General features: G+C 49.6%; 1 protein-coding gene across 33 annotated transcripts in view; it reads right to left on the bottom strand.

Moving 5' to 3' along the window:
- Positions 1-1,479: 1,479 nt before the first annotated feature.
- The window catches only part of MICAL3 (microtubule associated monooxygenase, calponin and LIM domain containing 3), a 226,940-nt gene continuing 203,072 nt past the window's right edge, over positions 1,480-25,347 (bottom strand). For 22 of the 33 annotated variants that reach the window (XM_041736012.1, XM_041736013.1, XM_041736014.1 and 19 more), the window contains 6 exons: positions 25,118-25,211; positions 19,927-19,977; positions 11,483-11,548; positions 8,874-8,973; positions 8,657-8,730; positions 5,330-8,572 (listed from right to left, as the gene is read on the bottom strand). In XM_041736012.1, the coding sequence (XP_041591946.1) occupies positions 8,388-8,572; positions 8,657-8,730; positions 8,874-8,973; positions 11,483-11,548; positions 19,927-19,977; positions 25,118-25,211 (570 nt within the window). In that variant the 3' untranslated portion in view covers positions 5,330-8,387. Of the gene's footprint in view, positions 5,112-5,329; positions 8,573-8,656; positions 8,731-8,873; positions 8,974-11,482; positions 11,549-19,926; positions 19,978-25,117; positions 25,212-25,347 lie in introns of those variants that run through there. The other 11 variants (XM_041736028.1, XM_041736029.1, XM_041736038.1 and 8 more) reach the window with 9 other exon arrangements.

Here is a 25,347-nt window from a genome sequence, read left to right as displayed (position 1 = left end):
CTCTCTCTGTGTCTCTGTGTCAAATGAATAGTAATAAAAAAGAAATCTTAAAAAACCAAACAGTGGACCCATCCAAATCCATGGCACCGAGCATATCCATGGCGCAGCTCAGAGGGTGCACTGCAGACAAGGTTTGCTGTGTGGCTGAACTTGGGGCCTAGCTCTCAAAGCCAAGGTCAGTTCCCAGCAGGTGAAGGCCCAAACACATCTGTTTAGTGTGAGCACTCCTTGGTGGCCAGATTCAGGGCACCGTCCCCAGCTCAGCTGGAGCGGGGCTTGTCAGTGTCTCTCTCGGCCACTAGCGTGCTGGACAGGAGCATGCAGCTGTCCCTACTTCCTGCTATCATGGCCAATCCACGGAGAGTGCTTGTGTCTCTCTGTTCTTCCCCTAGGTCTTTCGAGAATTCCTCTCCAGGAAGAAGTAAGAACGGCGCTTGGGGCAGGAGATCTGAGGGTGCCGACACTGTTCTGTAGCTTCCACCTGTCTTAAGCGCTAAGCCACTTCACTGGCTTCCAACTCTTCTATTTTTTCTTTTTTTAAAAGATTTTATTTATAAGTAATCCCTACACCCAACATGGGGCTTGAACTTACAACTTGGAGATCAAGAGTTTTACGCTGCCCACTGTGCCAGCCGGGAGCCCCAGCTCTCCAACTCCTGCCCAGATAGGGGCAGAATGTGCATACTCCCCAGGCAGGCTGGGCATGGGGGCCAGGCTGCCAGATGCCTCTGGGAGAGGCCCTGGCCCTCCCCCACCCCCTGCCGCCCTCCGAAGGGCTCTGGGGGCTGCACTCTATTCAGAGCCATCCAATCGGTTCTGTTCCTGGGTCAACCCATCGACATCTGTCTCCTTGCCACAGTCCTGGCTTGACATCATCATGTTCCTGGTTTTTCATCCCCCGATCACAGAGCTAGGCTTTGGGTCCATGTCCTCTTTTTATTGCCCTTAAGACCCTCTCATCTTACCTTCTCCAACAGCAGAGATGCCCTTCCTCCATGAGCACCGCCAGCCACAACTGTACTGAAGCAAAACTTCCCGTTCACCCAGAGACAAAAAAGCAGGAGATGCAGCGGGGCGGGGGGGGCGGAGGTCCTCAGCTCAGGCAGAAAGACAATTTTTCTGCTTGCTTTTTTTTTTTTTTCAAAATACACAGTAATATAAAGGGGGAACAGGCGGGAATATTCTCCTAGCTGGGTTCTTTCCAATCCAAACAAAGCTGTGGGGGGCAGGGGGAAAGCTTGGAGCAGGGCGGGGGGGTCAGCGGGGGGAGTGGAAGGAGCCAGGAGCAACAAGCAGCACCATGGCTCACCCACCCTTGTGGACACAGGCCCTGCCACAGGCCGGGCTGGGTGGGCACAGTGTCCTGGCCCCGCAAGGAGAGAAAGCGTCCCCGGAGCCCTTGGCTTCATGGGCACATCCCAGCCCCTGTGAGGGTGTGAATTTGCTTGAGGGGAGAAACGATCATCTTCCACACAGAAGAACAAAATAACGACTGGCTTTATTTTGGTTGCTGGCCACAGGAGGGGTGCAAACAGCCGGAGGGTAATGTGCACTCCACCACGCCCAGCCGAAGGAAAGTCACCATTTGTTTCCCTCTTTCCCTTCCACTAATGACACTGACATTCATCGACAGGGCGGGCAGGGCTCTTCCCACACACAGGCGTGAGCCTATGTTACATTTCCACGTCAATCCCTGCGGTCGGCAGTGGCCACATCCCTCTACCCACTCTCCTCAGGCACAGTGTCTCGGAAAATTTGTCTTTTCTTGATGCTTCTTCCAATTCTATCTTCACCCAGGAGAACTTGGCAGGGTCCCGGGGCTGCTCTCTGCATCTTCCAGGAACAGGGTCCAAGGCCACATTGGGGTGATTTATTCAGAAGAGACACTCTGGGGTCACTGCCTCTCTACCAGCTCTGACCCCCTGGGCTGTACATGAGGCAGCAGGGAAAAGAACAGGGTGTCCTCCCGACTTGTGTTGGTTTGTTCCCAAACTGGTATAAGGCACCAGGTGCTGACCCAGGGCCAGCACCTTCCAGCCTCAGACACGACCCTCCGCGCCAGCCCCTCCTACCTCCCCGCCTAGATTGTTAGAGGTGGCTTTCAGAACAATGTGATGGGGACCTAAAACATTAATGACTAGGGCCAGAAACAGTATTGTCCCAATATGAAGGCTGGTACCAAGTATGTCCGGCCCTGGTTGCATCTTAAAATGGTACTTAATTCTTTAAAAGCATTCTTAAAAAATGTTAAATAAAATGCATCTGGGGAAGGGGTTGTTGGCTGTCAGATGCTTCCTTTTTTTTTTTTTTTTTTCTGCCCACAGGAAAGACCTGGCATCTGAACTCTTGAGGAGACAGCCTGAAGGCCTCATTGCCAGACCCTGAGTATTCATCCGGGCTTCCCCACCCAGAAAAACTCATGATTTCCTGTCACTTCGGTGTCCCAGTTGTCTCGGGTGTGTGTAAGTGAACCCTTGCTCTTCTGGCTCTTGATCAGCATCGTAACACTGATACATACTAGCTTTCACTTGCACGAATCCCATATCCCTGATAATGACTCTGGAGGCCCAGAGACCCAGGGCATATGCCTGGGAGCCACTGTTGGGAGAGCGGGTGTGCTGGAGCTGCCTTAAGATGAAGGTGGCTGGTGGCTGTGGAATGGGGCAGGAGGGAAAAGATGGGGCTGTTCTCTTGAGCTGAGGGTGCTGGTTTGTTCCCAGTAAGGCACTGAGTGCTGACTCAAGCTCAGCATCACCTGGCCTCAGGCAAGCACCCAGCAGCCACCCATCTGAGGTTCTGGGCACATTGCCTATCTACAGCAACCTGTGTTGAGTAAGTTAAGTTCCTGAGAGGAAACAAGATTCAGCCCAGCATTTTAAGTAATTAAAAATAAATGCACAACTCCGCTGGCTCACCAGATAGATGTGCGATGAACCTAGGTAGCTGGCAGCCAGCCCTTAAAGGTGCTGGGACTGGCTTCCCTCAGTCCTCCCCAGGTTTCTTCAAGGTGAACATTAGTTACCATCATGAAGGATGTCTGTCCATCTACAAAGGCCCTGATTCAGAATCTCAAACCCTTGGACATCCTGCCCCCCACAATCCTGTGGGTTGGTTAATGCACAGACTAAGTAAGTGATTTGCTTAAGGCTTCCTCCGAAGTCAGGGAAGAGTAGGGATGAGCTTCATGCCTGAACGTCCGACTCCCTTCCCTTCCCACTCTCGCACGTGTGGACATGGACACCTGCAGCTTCATTCTCATTTCATGGGTTGCAGGAGGCAGCCCCACACTTGCATTGGGCACTCCAGATGACCCCTGCCCTGGATCCGGGGGGCTGGTCTATCTGCCTACTTTGGAGACCATTCCATCCAACTGTAGTCTTCCACACACCAGGCTGTTCATTGGAACAAGATCCTCAACTCGGATCCTGCCTTGGCCTGGAGCCTCGACTGCCACGCAGTTGGGCCCTCTTAGGTTCAGCCTATTTTAGAGCTAGCTAGACGTCCATTCTGCTTCAGAAAGGCCACGCTATGAATGGAAGATGCTTGTGTGTGTGCATGCCCAAGTGCACATACATGCATGCGTCATGGGATGCTGTCTCCTCTTCCACATTTGTCTTGGTAGCAGGTGGCTGCTAAGAGGTGGATGGCACACAGGACCTACCCACAGGAGCCAGGATTGTGGCTTCCCCGTTTCTGCCCCTCCTACAAGATGACCTCAGGGCAGGGGACACAGTCACGGGGCTCTCATCAGAAGTTACCGGGTGAAGTTCAGCAGCAACAGGAGGTCCAACAGGAGCACCAGGGAGTGTCCGTGAAAGGCTTTTGTGACCCTGGGAATCCCGCCTAGCAGGCTCCATGGTTTAGTGCATAAGGCCCTGCTCTGGCCCCTGGGCTGACGTTTCTGTGGGGGAATAATCCACCTGAGATGATGGCTTCATACCCTCTTCACTGAGCATTGTCGGAAGGGTGATCTCCTGAGCAGGTAATACAAGATGAGGGCGGCTCCGTGAGTGGGCCAGGCTGGCCAGCTCATGTAAAGTAAAACAGCACATTCTCTGCTTACCATTTCTCACTCTGACCCCTACGAAAAGACCAGGAAGATTTTAGGGTTCAGAAGGGATGTCAGAGCCGTAAGACAAGGTAGTTTCTTGGAAGGAAGGGGGTATGTGCTCCTGAGGTGGTGCTTACACGGGGGCTTGGGCAGTCTACCTTCCTGGTTACCTGCCTAAAAACAGCAATCCTCATTTCCTACTGCCTGGGGCTGCTGTGAATTGTGGCCAAATCCTGCTTTTATCCAGCTCAAATCCCAGCAAGCCCCCCTGAAGAACAAAAGGTGGCTGAGACCAGCACAGGTGACTACCAACTCATCTTTCCCAGCAGGCATGCACCATTGCCACAGAACATTCCCTCAAGCTAGTTATATGTATATTTTACCTAAGATGTCCATGTCTGTGTCAGAGAGGCCCCTTTCTTCTTTCTGGGGGTAGGTGGCAATAAGCCTTTCAAGGCTCTGGGAATCAGCTTCCGTGGCAGTGACCTGTCGGCTGGGCACGACCCACCTCCACCCATCCAGTGCCATTGTTTCTCTCCCTGCTGCCCTTACTGCACTGGAGGGAAGCACTGTGCCCTTGGGATTAGTTCTGAGGGTGGTGACAAATCATCACACCATGGGAGAAGGAAAGAGCTGGAATATGTCTCCATTTGGACACAAGCCAAAGAGGTTTCGTATAGCAAAGAGAGAAGAGCCGGCCAGGATTATTCCCTTCAATCTCTTGGGGACGATCCAGTTCAAAAAAAGGTGATATCATCTCTCCAAAACCCTATGCTGAATGTCCTTGTGGAACGACACAGCTCAGTGATTTAGGCCTGGAGGCTGCAGACCCTGGCCACTGGGCTTGGAGGTCAAAGGGCAGAGGGCTGCAGGCACAGAAGGCTACCAGGACCACAGGCTCACTTGGATTTGAAGAACCTCTCTTTCAGAGGACATGCCGCTTCTCTTCAAGAGGGCATCGAGGCTTGGTTTTGAAGAATAAGCTGCTATCATGCTAAGTGGTTTTAGGCATTTTCTCCAGTGACAGCAGTTGATGGCTGAACTAGGATAATAAGAAGGACTTTAAAAAAGAAAAAAAAAAAAAAAGAAAAAAAGCACAAACTTAAAAAAAAAAGTTGTGTTCTTTAAATAAGCTTGTGCACACACCCACATATATGCCAGATGCATAAATGACTTGCGTGGACACCATCTACCTGGAAATGGCAGGTGCTGGAATGTGGAAGTGCATCCTGCCTCATGGACAAGTCTGGTAAAATGACTTAAGAAATACACTCTGTATTTCTTTGAAAAACTTTTATTGCACAGAAAATGGCCCATTCCCCTGTGCAGCTCAGTTATTACCTCCTTTCAAATTTTTTTCTTTGAACTCTCCTTCCTGCCCCACTAAAAAAATCTTTTCTCTTTTGAAAGGATAAAGAATAGTCTATCATTGCTGGTCAAAAGCAACTGGAAGATGGTTTCTGGGGCAAAAGGCCCAGACCTCCTGGGCAGGGAGCCCCTGAGACTCAGGAGTGGGGGTGCCTGCTGCCTTCCCACTGGTGAGGCTGAACTGGTTGCCTGCCGTACGATCCCCGTATCTAGGCTCACTCAAGCTCTGGCACTTCATGTCCTGTGTCCCCTGCCTTCAAGGGTACTTAAATCTTGGGGAGAAAACTCTCCTGGAGCTGCACGCATTTCCAGAGCTGGAAAACACTTCATGCAGCATGTCACCAGGGTACTCAAATCAACTGCAAACTAGTGGTCATAAAATGAGACCTTTAACAGAAAGATGCACTGTTACAGCCTGAAGTCCTAACACCGTGAGGAGTGGAGAACTGGGAACATGTTGGAGGCCTGTGGATTCTGGAAGCTTCTCTGCAGGGTCTTCAGTCTCCTTTCTAATAACTGCAGGCAGCAGTGTGTGCTTTGCGAGGACACAGGGGTGGCTGAAGGCCGACTGGTACTGGCCAGCGGCAAGGGCGGATAGTCTGTGTGCTGCTCCTCCCTCCTCAGGCTGCGCACAGCGACCAGCGCAGCCATATCCCCACCCGCCACTTCGGGCGGGGCTTCCTTGTTCCAGGGTCAGCAGGAGCTGTGAGGGATGGAGGCGGTCTCCTGGGGCGTTCCTAGCTACGGTGGATTCAAGTAGCCTTCAAGAGGGTTAGGGGCAAGGCCACACAGGCTATGAGCCTGTCTCAAGTCCAAATTTACTGGAGGGCTGAAGAATACCCTCTTCTTGCCTTTTTAAGAAAGAGAGTAAACATGGACTGTCTGCCTGATCAGAAAACAGGAAGTGAAGTCAGAGCTGGGACGGTTGCTCAAGGCACACCTCTTGGGCTTCCACAGGAGAGACGGCAGCTTTGGACAAAGTGAAGAGTAAGACAAGTTCTTTGCTCCTTTGTAATAAGAATGAATGTTCAAGCTAAGGGTGGTGCGGGCGCCCGTGGAAGCCCCACGTCAGCATGGACAGTGGATCCAGGCCACCTTGAAGAGCTTGCCAGCCCTCTGTCCGCCCTACACTGGCCCCTCTCCACCGGAAGTCTGCCAGAGGGCCCTTTTGGGTTGGCCTGGCACTGACAGGAACCCTCCCCTGGCTGACTGTGTGTCAGTTCTGTGCATGGATAAGCCCTGGCCCACCAGATCTTCTCAGACTGTGACTCTGTAGGCCGTACAATGTCAGCCTCTGGCTGAACTAGAGGAAATGAGCAGTTTGGCTCAAGGAACTAGTTATAGAGTGCTCGAGGTCCCCTGCCTCCCCAAGAAATCTGGGTGCAGAGGAGGTTCGGGGTGGGGCCAACTGTGCAGGACCAACCTGAATTCTAATCCTTGCTGTAACATGTGCGTCTCTACCTTCTTGGGTCTGAAGCTGGGCTGGGGGCGTTCTCACCAGCCAGATGGATTACAAGGTCCCAGCAAACGCCGCCAGCCTGGAAAACAGCTTACCTCTAATAAATGTGCTGCAGGAGGTGAAAGCCTGGCACTGAAACAGAGAGAGGGGGAAAAGAAAGGGTTCTGCGAGCCAGGGTTCAAGGGAGAGGCGGGTGGCACCTGTGCCCTCTGGCCTGGCCTCACATGGTGCTGAAATGTACCCTCAGCAAATGGACGGTGCAGACAGACACAAGAGTCTGGTGCTACAGTGAGAGTGAACTGGTGAAGGACGAGGGGCCAGGCGCAAGAAACAGGTGGGGGCAGAAGAGCGAGGACTGAGAACCCATGTGAGGGTCTCAGCTGCTCCCTGATGCCAACAGGGGCAGCAGCACAATGAAGATGGCTAATAAATAGATGGATGGACCGGCATTCAGTCAGTACAGGATGGGACTGTGTGGGAGGATGTGGTCGCGCCTCCATCACTCTAACACCACGTGCCAAGAGATCAGTGTCTCTAATAAAGATATAAAAACGAAGTTACTTCAAGTATTAAAAAAATAAGTTAATTGACATAAAGGGTCCGAAGCGGCTGAACATCTTGCCAGGCTGACAGCTTCCTTTCAATGTGCAAACACAAGAAAAACGTCAAGGGAAAAGATAATCTTCTGCCCCAACGTGAAGCGCTGAACAGTCATGCCTGTCTGTCAACTGGGGGCTTGAAATGTAGGGCCTCATCATGTCCCCCAAAGTCAGTATTTTCCAGTGTCAGAATTGTTGTGAATTAGAAGCAGAATGCAGCGATCCACAGGCCTCGGGTCATGGCCAGTGAGAGGCCTGGGGTGTTTGGCCACTAGGGGTCCAGTGTGTGGTGCAGGGGGTGGGGAGCAGACCCCTATTGGGCCCTCCATGCTGGCATAATGAATTCAGGAGCCAGCCCACTCTCAGCTCCCCCTGCGATGCTGGGGCAGGCGCTGACCTTTGGGCCACTGTCCCTCTCCCAGGTCTCGATTCACATCTCACCTCCCCGGGATAAATGCTTCCAGAGGTGTGAAGACAGCTGCCCCTTCTGCTCTGTGGAGGGGTGCTCCAGTGGCTGTGGTTCTGACGGAGAGGGAGCAGCTTCCTTGTCTTCTTTCCTCCTGTGGAAGGAGGAGCACAGTAACTGCATGTCCACGTGTCCACAGGGAACGTGCAGGTTTCCTTTCTTCCCACATCACATGTCAGATGCTCCGTATTCCCCTTTCTCTCTGGAGCAGTAAGTCAGGGTGGGCCTCTTCCAAAGAGGCCGTGCCACCTCAGATCATCATCTTCACCTGGGGTTCCCCACAGCACAGACACTTGACCCACTGTTCAAGAGGCACATAGACATTTCAGTATAAACTCCCAGGAGATGCCAGGCTTTCTGAGATCTCTCATCCGGGTGGCTGGGGAGAACCCAGCCTGGGTCAGGTGGATGCCACAGAGCAGCCGTACATGGTGTGGGGAGAGCTCAGGACCAGTTCAGGCTGAAGCCCTTGGACAGCATGACAGCCTCCAGGTCTTTGTCCTCCTCCTTCTCCCGGAGTCGCTGCTCCTCAAGCAGGGCCACGAGGGCGTCTCTCTGCTCCACCACCTCCAGCATCTCGTTCAAGATCTTCTTCTCCTCAGACAGCTCCTCTTCAGTCTTCAGGTGATCTGCGCAGTGGCCGAACACATTAGGTCTACGGGGCCAGGCCTGCACCCAGCTGTCCCAGGCACCCTTCGGGCCCGCCCCCTCACCTTCCACCGCCATCCGCTCCCGGAGCTCCTGCTGCAGTCGGCTCTGCCGGTCCTCCAGTTCCAGCTCCCGGGCACTGGGAGGAGAGAGGAAGACAAGCACATGACTCAAGGACTGCAGTCCCCCACCCCCTAAATTGGGAAGCAGCTGTGCTCCTGCCGTGACAGGCACTGAGCTGCAGGCCCCCCTCAGGTGGGTCCCCGACTTCAGGCCACTCACAAAATCATCAGCTCCGACTCATAGCGCACCATGGCATTCTTCTCTTGCACCAACTTGAACCACTCCTGCATCAGCTTGGGGTCATCCTTCTTGCCCATGCCTGCCAAGAGAGAGGATGTGTCAGGCGCAGAAAGTGTTTGCTGTCTACCCCGGCCAGCAGGAGTCATCACACAGGGGCAAATGTGCAAAGAGAGCCGAGCAGGATGCTGCCGGAACACTCCCAAGCCAGGTCCAAAGTTTGCCTACAGCCATGGAAGGGGGCACCATGCCCCGAGCCTAACAGAGTCTGCACTCTACCCCTGTCCTTCCCAGGCCCAGCCTGCACCCCTGCCCCCGGGAGCCTGGTCGCGGCCTATCTGGCCTCTCGTGCTCAGTGGTTTCCTCCTCCTATGTTTTAAGTGCTTTGCCCTCCTTTCTTCTTTTTTTCACTCATTTCATATTTGTCTGGTACTTGCTAGGTACTAGGACTATTTGGGAACACCAGTCTCGAGAGTCCGGCAAATGCAAACTGATAAACTGCGGTCAGCCTTCCCTTAAAGTTATTCTCACTGACCCAGCTCTTTCCACGGGCTACTGCCCCTCTCCGAGCCACTGGTACGGAGGCCTCCTCATTTCTTTAGATTCCAATCAGGGAGATGATACCATGTGGTACCTGTAGTACACCCCAGGCCGGCTACCAGGTTTCTCACCCAGGGCTGAGGGCACCAGCACACCCTGGAGACTGTTCAGTAAGGCAGGGCTTACTCTGCTTGGCCCAGCCCAGCAGCAGTTTCTGGGGCTGGTGCTACTAAGTCTCCACTGGGGGCAGTCTGTCCCTGCTGGTCTTAACTGAGCAGAAGGACAGAGGAAGAACTTTCCAAGGGACCAAACTCCCCAAGGAGAGAACACACTCCTTTTCCCTGGAGCACGAAGGAGCTCATGGCCAAAGCGGGATCCTGCCATAGGCAGAAGACAGACTGTACCAGTGGTCTGAAATATTTTTGGATTACAAACCATTCTGAGAAGCTCAGGAAATCTAGGGACTCTCTTCCTAGAAAAATACATGTGTACACATCCAATAACTTTATATAGGACTTCAGGGTGTTCACGGGCTCCCTGAAGTTCACCCATGGGCCCCAGGTTAAGAGGCACTGGACTGGGAGATCCTCCAAAGTACCTTCCATTTTTGTGACTCATTTGGCTGACCCAAAAGCATCTGGAATATACTCTCATGTGGGACAACGCTCCTCTATCAAGCTCCTCACTCACTATTCTCCTATCTTCCCACCTGACCTCCTTGCACACTGTTCAAAGACATCTGGAATATACCCTCAGGTAGTACAACACTCTTCTATCAAGCTCCTCATTCACTGTTCTCCTATCTTCCCACTGACCTCCTTGCACACTGTTCGAAGACAGCTCTCTTTCTGCTGTGTTGTTTGCTTGACACGCAGGAGGCCCACACCAGTTAGTCTTTCAACTGGGGCCACACTCTGGAGAGGCAGATGTGAATGCACTCACACAAGCAGGGGGCAGTGTATGCACTGTGCCTGAGTGCACAAGCAGCTGCACTTTTAAGGTGAAGTCCTGTCCCTGAGTCCTGCTCTGAAAGATAGCAACTCCCTCCTGACCAGCCAAGCCCGCCCCTGGGGAGTGCTGGAGTGTCTGGGGACAAAAGCTCTCCTTACCCGACCCAATAGACTTGGTCCTTTGGCTTTTAAAGCAGCCCACAGCTCAGTTCCATGCATTCCTTCCTGAGCATCTCTGCACAGTGAGCCCACATGGCCATGGAAGATGGAGCCCTGAGGCATGCAAGCTGTCCAGTGCAGCAAGCTGGGAATGCACTGGGAAGGCTCTCCCTCCTTCCCACCTCCCATGTGCAAGGACAAGTTCCACTGGGAGACATCTGAACACTGCTCATGAGCTATGGTAGAGACTGTTCACAGCCAATGAGCAAAGATATATGGCGGGATGGGTGAAAGTCACATGTGAGCGCCATGAAGAGCAGAGTTAAGAGGTTAGCAAGGGTTAGTCATGACACACTCCCTTTCCCTTTCCCACATGCCTTTTCAACAACAATCTTATCACAACAGACTTCAAATCAGACAAACTTAAAAAAAAAAAATACACACACACTCAGCAAGACACAGGGTAGAGAAGTTTGCATTTAGTGTTTTTTGTTTTGTTTTGTTTTGTTTTTAAGAAAAGAACTTGGGGGCATTTATATAGACCAGTCTTTGTAAGGACAGTATTCCTCGACTCCACCAATACAAATCTCTGCCACACAAGTAGGAGGTTCCCCACCTGTGTCCCTGGCCCCTCTATGTGCTAGATTGGAGTCTGAAAGGTCCAACCATGAATGGTGGCACAGCTTCACAGGATGTTCGGCTGCAGCCTCAAAGGCCTGTTCCCAGAGACCATCTGCTTCCCCTATGTCCCCCAGTCCCCCCCCAAGACAGTCAAAGGGATACTGTACTTTGTAAGAAACTGCCACATACTTATGGAATTTTATAGCAAGGCTATCAAGTGTCAGAGAAAAAGAGAGGAACAGCTGGGTTTCGGGTCCCTGTTTGATGAGTGTTGCTACAAGCCCTGAGAGGCAGTGGGGATGGGGGGGTGGGTTACGTTACCTTCCTGGACACAGCAAGGGCAGAAGGAGAGAGGTCTACGCCGTGGAGTCCCGCCACTGGGCTCAACTTCAAAAAGGACCAAATAAGGAAAAGGAGGAGGAGGACGAGACAAAGAGAGACAAAAAAGGAAGAGGAGGAAGAGGAGGAGGAAGAGGAGTTTGGACGTGGAGAGGGACAGGGAGAAGGTGAAATAAAAAACAAGCAGAGGACAAAAAGCATAAGAGGTGAGAAAGGAACAACAGGAGGAAAAGAAAAAAATACAAGAAATGGAAAAGCAGAAACAAGGGAAACAAAGTCTACAAATGAATTAAGTCCTTTTTTCGGCATGGAAACTGAATAAGAGCAGACCCAGGCCCTGGGCATGTGGCCCGAAAAAGGAATGCGCGTGCTCCCTGGCGATGGTGGACAGCTCTAGGGATGGGTGGGCTGCCCCTTCTTCTTCTGTTCACTACTGTGAGGGTGGGAGCATTTGGATATCATCAGACGGTGGCCTTTTGGGTTTTTGGCATTGGGTTCCCTCCTCAAAAATACCCAAAGCCCCTGGGACTGGTCTGCCTGCCTCCGTGGAACAGTCCATCATTAAATACGTGCCCAACAATGCTCCTAGGTTTGCAGGTGATAACCTCAGGTTACCAACCAAACCTGTGTGAAATATTTTTTTTTAATATTTTATTTATTTATTCATGATAGACATATGGAGAGAGGCACAGACACAGGCAGAGGGAGAAGCAGGCTCCATGCCGGGAGCCTGACGCGGGACTCGATCCTGGGACTCCAGGATCGCATCCTGGGCCGAAGGCAGGTGCCAAACCGCTGAGCCACCCAGGGATCCCTGTGTGAAATATTCTAAGATGTCACCAGAGATGCACGCGCTCTAAGAAAAAGTAGCCTGGGGTAAGTCTAAGTGGTGAAAAGGGGTGTGCAACCCTTGGATTAGCTGCACCCACAGAAAGACCTCAGAGTCTACGGAGGCAGCACCTAGTCTTGGGACAGGCTTCCAGGGCGGGCATCGGCATTGCTCGGAGTTCCGAGCTGGGGCAAACTGAGGGAAATAGAGGCGATTTGTACCAGTCCCTGTCACTACCCACCATGTACCAGGGAGCCAACCACCCCCTTTTCTTCTGCCCCTGCATCTCCACAGAGGGATCCATGGCACAGCTGGGGGAAGGCTGCCACACTTTGGACTGGAAGACCAAAAAGGGTGAGCTGACAGGACATACTGAAAACTCACAGTAACAATGCTGGTAAGAGTTGTGGATGGGGTAACTGAGAGAAGACAGGGTTCAGAGAGACATGTCTAAGACTTAGGGAGACCTGGGGGTGACTTAGGGAGAGGGGGAGGGAGTGGAGCCCAGCAAGGGACCATCACAGAACCACCAGGGCACACACAGGACACACAGGCTCAGAGAAGCGGCCTCAGGACTGTAGGGAGCACAGGCGGTTTTAGGATTAGAACAGGGTTTAAGAAATAGCTGTTTTTGGCCCCAGGAAGGCCTGATAGACAAGCTATTGGTTGAGGGGCCCTTCTGCTTTGCAAACGCAGGTACCACATTTTCCCTTTCTTTTAAACCCTTTAGCGTTCATCAGAGTGCTTTTGTGCACAGTGAATCTGGTATCAGATCAAACTTCAAAACTAAAGCCAGAGACCCGTCTGAGAGTGTGCACATGCGTGCATGTGCAATGTTGATTACATCCAGGCTTCTAAACGGACGTCCCTGGGACCAGCTGATGAGCTGGAGGAGGGGAGTAGGGCTCCTTTCTCTGCTTAGAGCTGATCCACATTCAACCTTCTTTGTTTCAAATGTAGACTCTATGCTGGTGCTCAGAATACCTGGATAGATAATACAATGTCAATGAACAACCTCTGTTGCTTCCTGGTACTGACATTACATGCAAAGACATACTGGTGCAGAATGGAATGGTAGCCATGGTCATTCATAAGGGATACCAATATGATACACCACCAATACAGTTGAGCCCACATACTGGCATGTATGTTTAAAAATGCATTTCTACTTTCTGGATATCATAAAATAAAACATTTAGTTCCTTTTATGTAGACCACATCCTCATATACCCTTTCCAATATAGAAGATAATACAAGGTAGCAGGATATTCAGAACAGAAATTAGAAAATGCAATCAGTAAAGGGACATCAGATATAGCAAGTGCTAAAAAAAAAAGTTTAAAAAAAGAGAAGACACTGTCACAGTTATAAGGCAGAAGGCAGAATGGGCATGGGTCACTCCTCTGAGAAGTGCTAGATTGAGTAGATGGGATGCATGGTTATGACTTTCTTCACCAGACATCCCTTTGTGTTCCAAAATCTTAGTAATGTATACTACTTTTATAATCAGAAAAGATACCCGATAAATATTGTTTTAAAAATAAGAAATCAAGGGAAAAAAATCAGTCAAATGAAAGGAGTTCCATGTGGACTTGAATCTGAAACGATCATGCAAGGGAAGCACAGAGGTAGTGAAGTGATTTTGAGTGTAATTTCTGTGCCTTTTATGGAGATGAGAAATAGATGATTTGGTCCACTAGTCCTAAGAGCAAAGATGTCATCAACCTTATGGCAAATACAAGTTAAAGAATTTTATTATGAGTATTTTAAAATGCTATGGTGATAGGTTTGGTTTGTGTGTCTTTCCAGTGGGCACCACACTGACAGCCTATCAAACTATTTCTGTGTCCCCTAGACTTTAGTCGGCACTTCTGAGCAAACCCAGAATTGGTCCCGGATGGGGGTGTCTCACTGGCAGGTCTATACTCTCACCCTGGACTGCTCTGTCTGCCTTCAGGATGCTGCAAGCTCACCTGCCCACCTTCTACCTAGCAGCAAACTAAACTTCCTCTGACAGCGCTTCCTTCTGAGATGTGACCACCATGAACAGTTCTCCAGCGCCTACTCATCTTGACACTGGGGGCAGCTGAGACGGGCCACTGAATGTTGAAAAGAAGCTGTGTGTGCTGCATGTAATAAGCATGAGTAGCACTTTCATTTCAAAGCATTCTCGTATGTATTATTTCATCTGAGCCTTACTCGGGGACCAGGTGGCTGGACAGGCGTAACGACTCTATTTTCACATGAGGGATCTGAGGCTCCAAGTAGCTACCTGTGGCACAGCCTGACTAAGGCCTACATCTTCCTCTCCCATTCTGAACTGAGGGCTTGCCCTCTTGGAAGGCCAACAAAGGCTCTGGGCAAACCTAACAAATGGTAGCTACTGGAAGCAGCTGGGAGGAGAGCTGTCACATGTAGACTGTACTCAGAATGGTAGACCCGGGAAGGTGACAATGTCATCCCTCCCTCCCATTACTTTGTAGAGGCCGAAAGGATTAGCGACCTTCCTGGGCGCAGGGTGAAGCCAGGACCCGAATCCTGGGTTGAGGTGTTCTCCACACTCTTGCTTGGCCCTGACGGGCTTGGATAGCTCACTCTAGGCCCTGCCTCTCATGTGGCCCAGGGCCGGTCCAGGAGCAAGTTGGTGGGCCAGGGTCAAGGATTCCTGGACAAAAATCAAGGCGACGTTCAGGTCTGGGCTGGAGCTGAGAAACAGTTGTGGGCATCTGCCTCATCCCAGGTACTTATCTCTTCCCACTGCACAGGCTCCTGGTTCCTGCTGTTGGACAAAAGAGCCCTTGCCATAGGCTTAAAGCTTCTACAGTCAGCACCTGGTAGACCATCTAGGCCAATGGGCTAGGGAGATACCTGGATTCCAAAGGCACCAGCCTGGAACTCTGCATTTCGCCCACGGAATCATGGTTATGTCCTAGAATGTCATAGCCTAGCACTGTGCACTAGATACTAGTACGGTGCGCTAGGTATATTATGAGGACAATGGGCTTTTTTTTTTTTTTTTTTTTTGACAATGGGCTTTTTAAGAGCTGAGCCACCACCTGTAACAGCATTTCCACAGGAGAATATGGAATTCCAAACAATCAGCTCACCAACATCAACAGAAATATTATCCTTTTATAGGCTCAAGATTGCCACCCACCCCCGCAGCCCAACACCTTCCCTTTTCATACACTGTAGCTTATTTCATGTAAAAATCTGTAGAGTAGCATTGGGTTAGATTACTCCCTTTCTAGCTACATTTATGAAAAATCCCACATAAAGGAAGAGATTCTTTTTCACTTCCTTTTGGCCTCTGAACAACAAGCACCAAGGTGTCATGGATGGGACACAGGTATCCTTATTTTTCAGTCATATTTCATGGTTCCATGTTCCCACCACGGTAGCTCTGGGCCTGTCTCTGTGGGCCAGACTGTAGCCTTCATCTTGCCTGGGTGGGGCTCTCACTTCTCACACTTGTTTTTGGCTGTAATGCCACTACATTTGCTGACAGCTGACTCAGCAATGCAGCAGTAGCTTTTTATACAATTCATGCTTACAGATACTACCAGAATGTTGTTCATGTTTCCGTAAGGAACCTCAGGGGCATTACCTTTCATGCCCACGCTCAATCTACCAGATTAAACTTGCAGAAAGCCACATGCCCAGGCCTGGGAGAACTTTGTGATTCACGTATTAAGGAATGAGGCTTTCACTGATTTTCTCTTCTGTGTTGTTCAGGTTATGAAGGCTGAAGCAAGGGAGGATTGGCCAGATGTTTTATTCTGCTGCCTGTTCTGACTCCTCAGGATCAATGCCATGCCCCTGACTTCAGGCAGCCTTCACACTGCAAGGCTGAGGCACCCAATCCCAAACCCAGAGGTAACAAGAAACACTCTGGCCCTAAGAAGGAATCAAGTTGGCTGGTTTGCAATGCTGCTGAGTGGTAAGCAGGCATCATGACAGGGTGGAAGGTTTCTGGTCTAGCAGGCCCAGTCTACATACGTAGGTAGACAGGGCTAAGATATGTCTCGTGTTATAACTCAGTGTAGAAAGAATCTCTGGATTAGGGGATAAATGAAACCTTCCTCCCCCCCCAAGAGAAGGAAAAAAATCATTTAAGAATGGAGATCCAACACACACATACACACACTTGCAAACACACACACACACATTAGAATACAGAGAAATCTCAAGGATTTTAAAGTTCCTAAGCAAAAACAGAGCAAGGCTAATAATGCTCAGGTCAAACAAATACAAAATGTACCAACATCCAAATGAGGCAAGCCAATAGAACAGGAAGGGAGGGAAGTGAGCAGGCCTGGGGTGGGTTTCCCTTCCCTGTGCCTCTACCCCAACTCACTAGCAACAATGAAAGACCACGTTTCAGTCTTCTCTTACATTTCTAAACCACTCATGTTCTTTCAATTTTACTTTGAGACATATAAATCAGGTGGGGAGGTCTTCGAGAATGAGAAATGAGATATATATTTTTAATTGAAAGTTCTTTTGAAGAGAGGCTGTTTTTATCTAAAGATTTCCAGTCATCTATCTGTCCTAGTGCAACAAAATGTGGTGTCTGGACTAGTTAGGGAGAGCTTGCCTGCTCAGTGTCCTGGGGCAGGAAAGGGAAGGGGACTCAGGTCACTTTGAGACAGGTCCTCTATGGTTTGGGGTTCATTATGTGTCCTTCTAATGGTGTCTTGAAATCAAAAAATTGAACTATGTAGAGAAGAGATTTTATTTTCTATACTCTGTGGCTCAAAACGAGGCCTTTTTTTTTCTTTTTCTTTTTTTTTTTTTTTTTTTGAAAAGAGAGTGTGTTGTGCACATGAGGAGCAGGGAGAGGCAGAGAGCAAGGTGGAGAATTCCAAGCAGGCTCCAGGGTCAGCACAGAGCCCCATGTGTGGCTTGACCTCATGACCTTGAGATCATGAAATCAAGAGTGGGATTCTTAAATCAACTGAGCCACCCCCAGGTGCTCCCAAAATAGACTTTAAATATAGGCCCGGAGCCTTAAAATAGCCAAGAGCCAGTGAAAGACCTTCCAAAAGCAATACAGGTTACTGGGTCGAGTTCGGGGCAGGGATCAGGAGTCTGCAATCCTCCGAGAAGGGTATGGAATTCTTAACATGTGGACACAGCTTGGAGCTCTATCTCATTCACCTGAGAATGGGTGCCGGTGCCCAGCGATGGGGCTACCCTGTGGCTTTCTGGGGATTCAAGAGCAGAGAGGCAATCAGGCTCCAACATTTCAAAAGGACAACCCCTCCCCCCTATCCAATAATGAATATTATAGTATTCTAACAATGAAACATCAGCAGAAACTGAAGAGGGACCCAATTCTGGCATCTGTTTTCCTCCTGGAGCTGGGTGGGAAGCAGGGGCCAAGGCTCTTGTTCTGTACCTCGGGTACAAATTACTGCCTTCAGAATGGATGGTTTTTTTCCTGCTTCATTGGCTGGGCAGAGCAGCCTGTATATGCTGAACAGAATCACAAGAGAAGTCTAAATTTAACACTGAAATCATAATGAGCTTGCAGAAGAGGAAGTGACGAGTTGATGGGAACCAAGTAAGTAGCAGGGGCTCAAAGGTATTTGATGGTGGGGAACTTTACAACTCACAGAACACCCTGGGGATTCTTTTTTCATTTCCTTTTATTACCTTTTTTCCCTGAAATCTGTTGGAATTCTAAACCTGAGAGGCTAGTTGCTATCGAGTCAAGGACACAGAACTGAAAACAGCCAATTACATTTTATCACTCAAGCAGGGTGGGGGTGGGGCACGTGGCGGCAAAGAGACAGAACGAGGCATGTGAGGTGATCAGTGTGGCAGCAGGATCTTAAGCTGGGAAGGAAGGTGAATATAATTGTAAAGAAATGGGTTTTGACAGTTCTTTACAGGAGGTTTTTTTTTTTTTTTTTTTACAGGAGGTTTTGAATTAAAAAAAATATTTTTCATACACTAGAGATTCCTTTAGGATTGACATAAACATCCCCCGGGGCATGTTAGGAGCCAGGGAAAGGAGTCAAGGATATTATATAGGAAATGGGATTTGTTAATTGGAATGCAAGCATCAGCCCTTTTGCAGCATCAATGGCCACAAGTATGGAAGTCCCTGAACACACCAGGAGCTCTGGGGCACTGGAAGGATTTGCAGAGGGCTGGGAATCCATGGCACCCCAGGGACTGGTACGCAGAAAGCCCAACCCACTGGAGGCCAAGAGCCTGCTTCCTACTGCTCCAAGTCCTCTAACAATATGACACTGTTGTACAGGAGGAATCACAGAATTATGCTTCTTATTTTTATTTTATTTTATTTTATTTTTTTTAATTAATTTTTTAATTGCTTCTTATTTTTAAATGAACGAGGCACAAGTAACTCTTTAAAAGATGGCATCATGGCAAAAAAAATGGCAGATGATAATCTTTGCTAGATTTTGTTTTCAGACCACTTCTAGTCAAAGAGCCTGCAAGGGGAGGTGAAAAGGTCAGACTGTCCATCCAAGGATGCAGTAACTCCAAGAAGCAGCCTGAGCTTCCCGTGGTTAATCTCAGGAGCAGCTGCTTGGTACTCCTCTTGACAAAACTGCCCAATGTCTAGAAATGAGGCTCACAGATTCCTTATTCCCCTAATCTAATACAAATAGTGAGTACAGCCAAGACACCAAAAATCTTAAATTCCTTTAAGGTAGTGGTTTTGCTTTAGGGGGCATGAGAATCATCTGGAAGGTTTGTTAAAAAAACAGATAACCAGGCCTTACCTCTAGAGTTTCTGATTCAAAAGATCTGGGATAGGAAATATCCTATGGGAATCTGCATTTCCAGTAAGCTCCTGAATAATGTTCCTGATGCTGCTTGTCCAGAAACCACACTTTAGAACCACTGCTTTACACTTTTTCTATCTTCATTGAAAAGAATTGCAAAGTAAGTTCCTTGACACAGTAAGGAGGGAGGGACATTATTATAGGCACGTCAACACGGCCTCAAGTTCAGCGAATGTGGGCAGAGATCACAAATGACACCTTTCCCATGCACTTGGATCTTTTAGGGGAAACATGAACACACCCTAATGAAAACGGGTGAGGCTGAGTTCTTTACATGTTTGGTTCTTGAGTATGATTGGCAGTGAGGCTCCTAGTGGATGTGATACCTACAGGTTGTAAGGAATGAGAATGAGATCAGGGCAGAGGTCATGTTTGGGGGGGGTAGGGGGTGAGGGGAGAGGGAGGAGGAGGGAGACAGAATATGAGCACATGTGAGTGTGTGTACATGTGGGTTACTACTGTCAGATGACTAAACAGTATTAGAGGGACCAGGACACAGATGTGAGATGTAAGAGTATGTGAACTTTCATGATAAAAACATTAAAAGAACGTGGGCAGCAAAGCCTATCTCAAATCTTCCTCTGGACAGTGTGGAGGATCCAGCATGCTACTCTATTATGAGCTGGAAAAGGGCCTATGCTTTTGCCATTTGGTTATCAGGATGATTCCTTCTTGTTGTTTGTGAGCAGGGACTGGGGACAGTGGTAAGGCGGGGGGGAGGGAGAGGGGGAGGATTCAGCAAGGTTAGTGTCAGCAACAGATACTGCTATACATACCACCCAGATGCAAGTCGATGAGGTCACTGTAATAAGACTCTCCCCAATAGTCTACAACAAGGAATTGGTGAAGAGAGAGTTATTGGATCTGATAACCCTCCTGTGCCCCCATACCCAAAGCAATCAATGACATGAAGCATAAGAAACACAGGAACACAGCAAGAGGGCAAGGAGAAACAGCCAGAAAGCATGCATCTCTCTGGAAGTGCATCACATATACACAGGTGCTGTAGCTGCACTTTCTGGTGGTGGGAGGGAGAGCTCGCTACAAATCACAGGTGATGCGTGAATAGCCAATTAACAATGGGATTGCTGTTCATACCTCCGATCAATTAAGACAGGAAATAAGGCCTTGGCTTTGCTGGGAGTCCCGACCCTGCTGGAACTCAACTGTATCTAAGATTTTTAAAAATTCAAGGGCAGATCAAGGGCTACTTACTGCCTCTGTTACTGAATATCAGAAGCCCCAGGCTGAGGGGCCGAAGACAAGATGTGAACATCCTAAATGAGTTCTGTAAGGCCACCAATTCTTAGGTTTAATGGCAGTCAGAGCTCTCCAAGAGTTCACCTGTGACCCCACTGGTGAGCATATCAAAGTCCTTGCAGAGCCACCATCACTGGATAGGTCTGAGATGAAGGCAATCCTGTTTCTTCTGAGGTCAGGCCCCAACTTCAGCCAGGCTTCTCTTTGTTATTTATTTATTTATTTATTTATTTATTTATTTATTTATTTATTTATTTATTAATGATAGTCACAGAGAGAGAGAGAGAGGCAGAGATACAGGCGGAGGGAGAAGCAGGCTCCATGCACCGGGAGCCTGATGTGGGATTCGATCCCGGGTCTCCAGGATCGCGCCCTGGGCCAAAGGCAGGCGCCAAACCGCTGCGCCACCCAGGGATCCCCAGGCTTCTCTTTGAAAGCAAGAAATGAGCTGTCACTATTTGCCCTATGGTTCTTGGAGGTGTGCTGGCCACAGGCAGTGCTTGCTTTTAGCTCCATGTGGCTGTCCAGCATGGCTGTGATGCTCTTCCCAGGCCTGTGATGCAGAGCCTGGGCTGCTGAGAGGCTGTGCTTGGTCGGGGTAGGGTGGGGTCCCCGTCCTCCCAGAATCATAAACAAGCATGGAGTTCTACAAAAGCCAGCTGCTAGTTTTGACCCTCTGCCTCTGTATCTCTCAGTCTGAATGCTGATCCTGGCAGCCTTCTGTTCCACATGAGGGTGTCCCTCTATGAATGGCCATACTAGAAAGCAGAATATAATCCTGGAACGGTTTTTCAACTCATGCTCAGGGCTGATGCAATGGTTAAAATCTGAATCACGGTTCCAGAAACACAAAGGGCTTTTCAGGTCCTCCAGACTAGAAATCCCATCTGCCCTAGGCTTGAAGGCTCTTGAACCTAACCCTTATGGTACAGATATACATGAGCCTTAGACAAATTGAGATCAATAGGATGGCAGGTCCATATCAGATCTCTTCTCTGGAAGGGCAGCCTGGCTAACAGTCTGACCCTTCAGAGAACTGTGGAAGCCTGGGCCCATCAAATGAGACAAGATGGCAGGCTCAGCTAACTGTGCACCCTCAGGGAAGGGGCCAGCTGGCATGGCTGCAAGACTCCAAACTACCATGCTCAACTGAGATGGTCTCCTTAAGGACTCAGTCAGGAGCAACCAGATGAACAAGAGAGATGCAATGAAGAAGCAGGAGAGAAAGGACAGCCAATGGTCACAGTTCAGCCTCAAAGATGATCTCTGCCAAGTGGGGACAGGGCCACTGAGACTTCTGACAAGAGGCAAGCCTTAGACGTGATGTGCTTAAAATAAGAAAAGGAAAATAGCATGTTTGGAAATCTGTTTTTTTTTTTTTTTTTTTTTTTAAGATTTGTATTTATTTATTCATGACAGACACGGAGCAAGCGAGAGCAAGAGTGGCAGAGACACAGGCAGAGGGAGAAGCAGGCTCCATGCAGGGAGCCTGACGTGGGACTCGATCCCAGGTCTCCAGGATAACAACTTGGGCCGAAGGCAGCACTAAACCGCTGAGCCACCTGGGCTGCGCCTGGAAATCTATTCTTATGGTAGGAGCTACTGTATCCTGAGACTGCATCCAAATGCATCATGGGGAAATCTAAGGGAGCTACCAAAATCTGTCTTTAAGAACAGGACAAATTTGTATTTGGATGAAGGTGCTTTGATAAAGCTCTGCTTACAAGAGTTTGGACAACAGTGGTTTTCAAACTGTTCTGTGAGACCTTAGCATTCTTTGAGTGGTACTCCAGTGGTCTCCCAACTACCTGATTCACAAATACTCTGAATTCCTTTGAAACTTACACAAGACACTCTACATTCAAAAGCTTGATATGCCAACTTTAACCCATTGAAGACCATCAATGCATCAATCAGGTAAACTTGCTTTTGTGAGGCTCTCAGGACCAAGTTTCTTCTGCCCTCCAGGTGCAAATATCTGTACTCCCTGAAAATGTGTTAGGGAACAGGATACCTTACATATTTATTTAAATTCTGGCCTGTAAATAGAGTGCTCTCGAACACCTGTACAGGACAGCCCCCTGGGGAGCCATCACTCAGTGACACCCGGCCTGTCAGAGCAGCTCCTGTCACAGTGTATCCCTGAGGAGGGTAAGTCCACTGCATGCTTGGGAGCACTTCTCTGAGATCTACTCTTTATAAGGAATATGAACTGCTACTAGATTTACTAGTGATTCAACTGTAAACAATTCCAACTGCTCCCACCTTCAGCTTCTAGGATCCAGGTAATTTAAACCGCATGTATCCTGAGATTTTCCAGTAAACTATTAAAACACTGTTGTCATTTCTGGCAAATCCCTCTGCGTATCAGGATGTTCTCTACACTAGGCCCCAGGGATGGGTTGGAGGCTGAGGCCTATTATCACTTGCAGTTCTCTGCTCTAACCTGTATTTCCAAACTGGTGCTTTCCAACATTAGAGTGGTTCTTTTTGATTTAAACTTGAACTTACAATTTGGCTTGTATAAAGGGTTCTTCTGCTAAGAAACAAGTTTGAAAACCACTGACTTAGATGAAATCCTGGTTGCATATTTTTATGAAAAGGTAATTTACCTAAACAACTAGAAAGGAGAATTTTGGCAATCTCCCACACCAATCTTCAAGGGTAGTTTCTATGACTCCTGGGCAGTCAGCAGCTTGAACAACACATCCTGTTACAGAAGTACCAAAGCAATGCCACAGTCTCAAACTGCAAGGCATCAAACAGGTGCACAAGTGCTTTATAGAAATCACCGACCCTGGGGCGGCCCACCTGAACCTCAGAACCCTGTGAGGAGGACGCGCAGACTGTCTTCCTTAAGGACTTAGGCTAACAATGACGTGGAGGTGTGCAAGCCTGTTGAGTTATTCTGACGTGTTGGAAGATCTATCCCTCACTTTCCATCTAGGCAGGAGTAATCTGTGGGAAAGGGTAAGAAGGAATGAAGATGGGCCAAGGCTCCCTCCTGACATCTGCAAGAAGAGAAAGCAACAGGGTTGGGCCCTGTGAGTCCTGATAACAGCTGGGCAGGGCATCCCTGGGGGGCTTGGGCTAACTCCCATCAGGTGGTCAGATTTAACTGAGGAGGCCAAAGAAGCACACGTAGGGCAGGAAGCCAAAACAGGATGGTGGGGGGACATCACAGCTTCATCTGGAAGCCTAGAGACTCCCTTAGGTGAACCTGAATCTCCACTCATTGACACGAGGGCCAGTGCTTCCTTGTAGTTATACATCCCAGGCTTCTGGCTTACAGGCTGCTCAGTGCTTCGCCTTTTTGCATGTCGTTTGGTGGCCCAGGCTTCAAGCAGTCACTCCAGCATCAGGTAAAGCACAAAGCTGAGAATGTCACATCCTCATCTTTCTCCCCCATCCCATCTCTTCACCTGAAGGTCATCACTGAGTCGACTGTTCAGCTGCAATTTCTAGGCCTTGAAGGGCCTGGAAAGATCTTCTATGCTTGAACCTGGACTCTACCCCTGCCAAGCCCTATGAATTCATCTTCACATCAGGCACATACTACTGTGAGGTCAGCTCTGCAAGATCGTGAGGCAGCAACCGGCCCCATTCCTGGCTGCCTCTTATTGGTTCCTCAGTTTACAGAGAGCCTCCCTGCCAGGAGGTGTAGGCACCCCTGCTCCTCTGCCACACCAGAAAAAAGAATAAGGGCCACTGCAAACTTAGGTCACCTCCTTTCTTTATCCCTAGCCTCACAACCTGAAGGCTGAGCCGGGAGGCCTGTGCTCCCTATGAGATGGAAGTTTCCCCGTCCAGAGTCTGGCTGACACTCGTGGACTCTGGAGAAAGCAGAGGCCAGCCACTCCACACTGGAGTGGGGCTTCTGGCTGGGGCTGACCCAGTGGTTTAAAGGGCTTCCTCCTGGGCCCTTGGGACCAGATGACTCAGGTACTTCCTTGTGTCCTGAGTCCCCAACTGCTGAAGCCTTATGGGCTCCTTGGACCGGCAGTAGGTGTGACCGCACTGCATTCTGCAGCTCTTCTCTGGGAACGGCAGCCACCGAGCATATGGCCCGCACAGCCATTCCCTGCTGTCTACTGTGCTGGCTCGCCACCGTCCCCTAAGTCTGTTCACCCTGCCCCAAATGACACAGATCCTGCGTTCTGGCAGGAAAGCCGGTGTGCTCTGCACATGGGATGTGGCTAGGGCTCTGTACAGCATGGGTCCTCCCATTCTCAGTGTAGTCTGAGCAGGAGAGGGAGCCCAAAAAGCTAAACAGAGGAGGTGGTTGTGGGGAGCAGGCTAGAGACCCCACTCATGCAGTTCTGTGATGGCTCCTTGTGGTACAGTGTCCCTCATCCCAGCTATTTTCTTCGAGAGGAAATGATGTGGGAGGGAGGCAGGGCGGAGAAGAGGGGAGGCGGCCCAGTGCTTGCCATCAACATGTGGAGTGGACTGACTTCGTTCTACAGCTAGATGGCCACCCTCTGACAGGGTGGAAGAACAAGCCCAGGCCCCAGGGCAGTTCCAAACAGAGATGCTTTCCTTTTCCTTTGTTTAATAGAAGCCCCAATATTAGTGATGAAGGGCCCCAGAGAACCCTACTGGAAGAGAAGCTGAGTTCTAGATAAGGGGACATAAAACTAGTCTGTGGCCATGGGGGGTGGGGTGGGGGCTTAACCAACCTCCTCACAAAGGAGACCTGGACAATACCTGCTTCACCACGGAGTGCCTTCTCCACGGCCACCCCTCTTTCCTCCAGCTGTCTCTGCTTCTCCTCCACCTGCTCCAGCTGCCTCTGGATGATCTGTGGGGAGAATGGGACAGTGTAAGCACCCATCGTTCTCTCCTGTCTCCTAGTTTCAGGAGGACCGCTAAACTGTACAAACACAAACAGGGAGAAAAACAAATTAGGTCCAGAACTTGGAAAAGCTTTGCCCAGA

The sequence above is a fragment of the Vulpes lagopus genome, chromosome 21 (assembly GCF_018345385.1).
Source record: "Vulpes lagopus strain Blue_001 chromosome 21, ASM1834538v1, whole genome shotgun sequence".
In the NCBI taxonomy this organism is placed as follows: domain Eukaryota; kingdom Metazoa; phylum Chordata; class Mammalia; order Carnivora; family Canidae; genus Vulpes; species Vulpes lagopus.
This window is presented reverse-complemented; position numbering and strand designations above follow the sequence as displayed.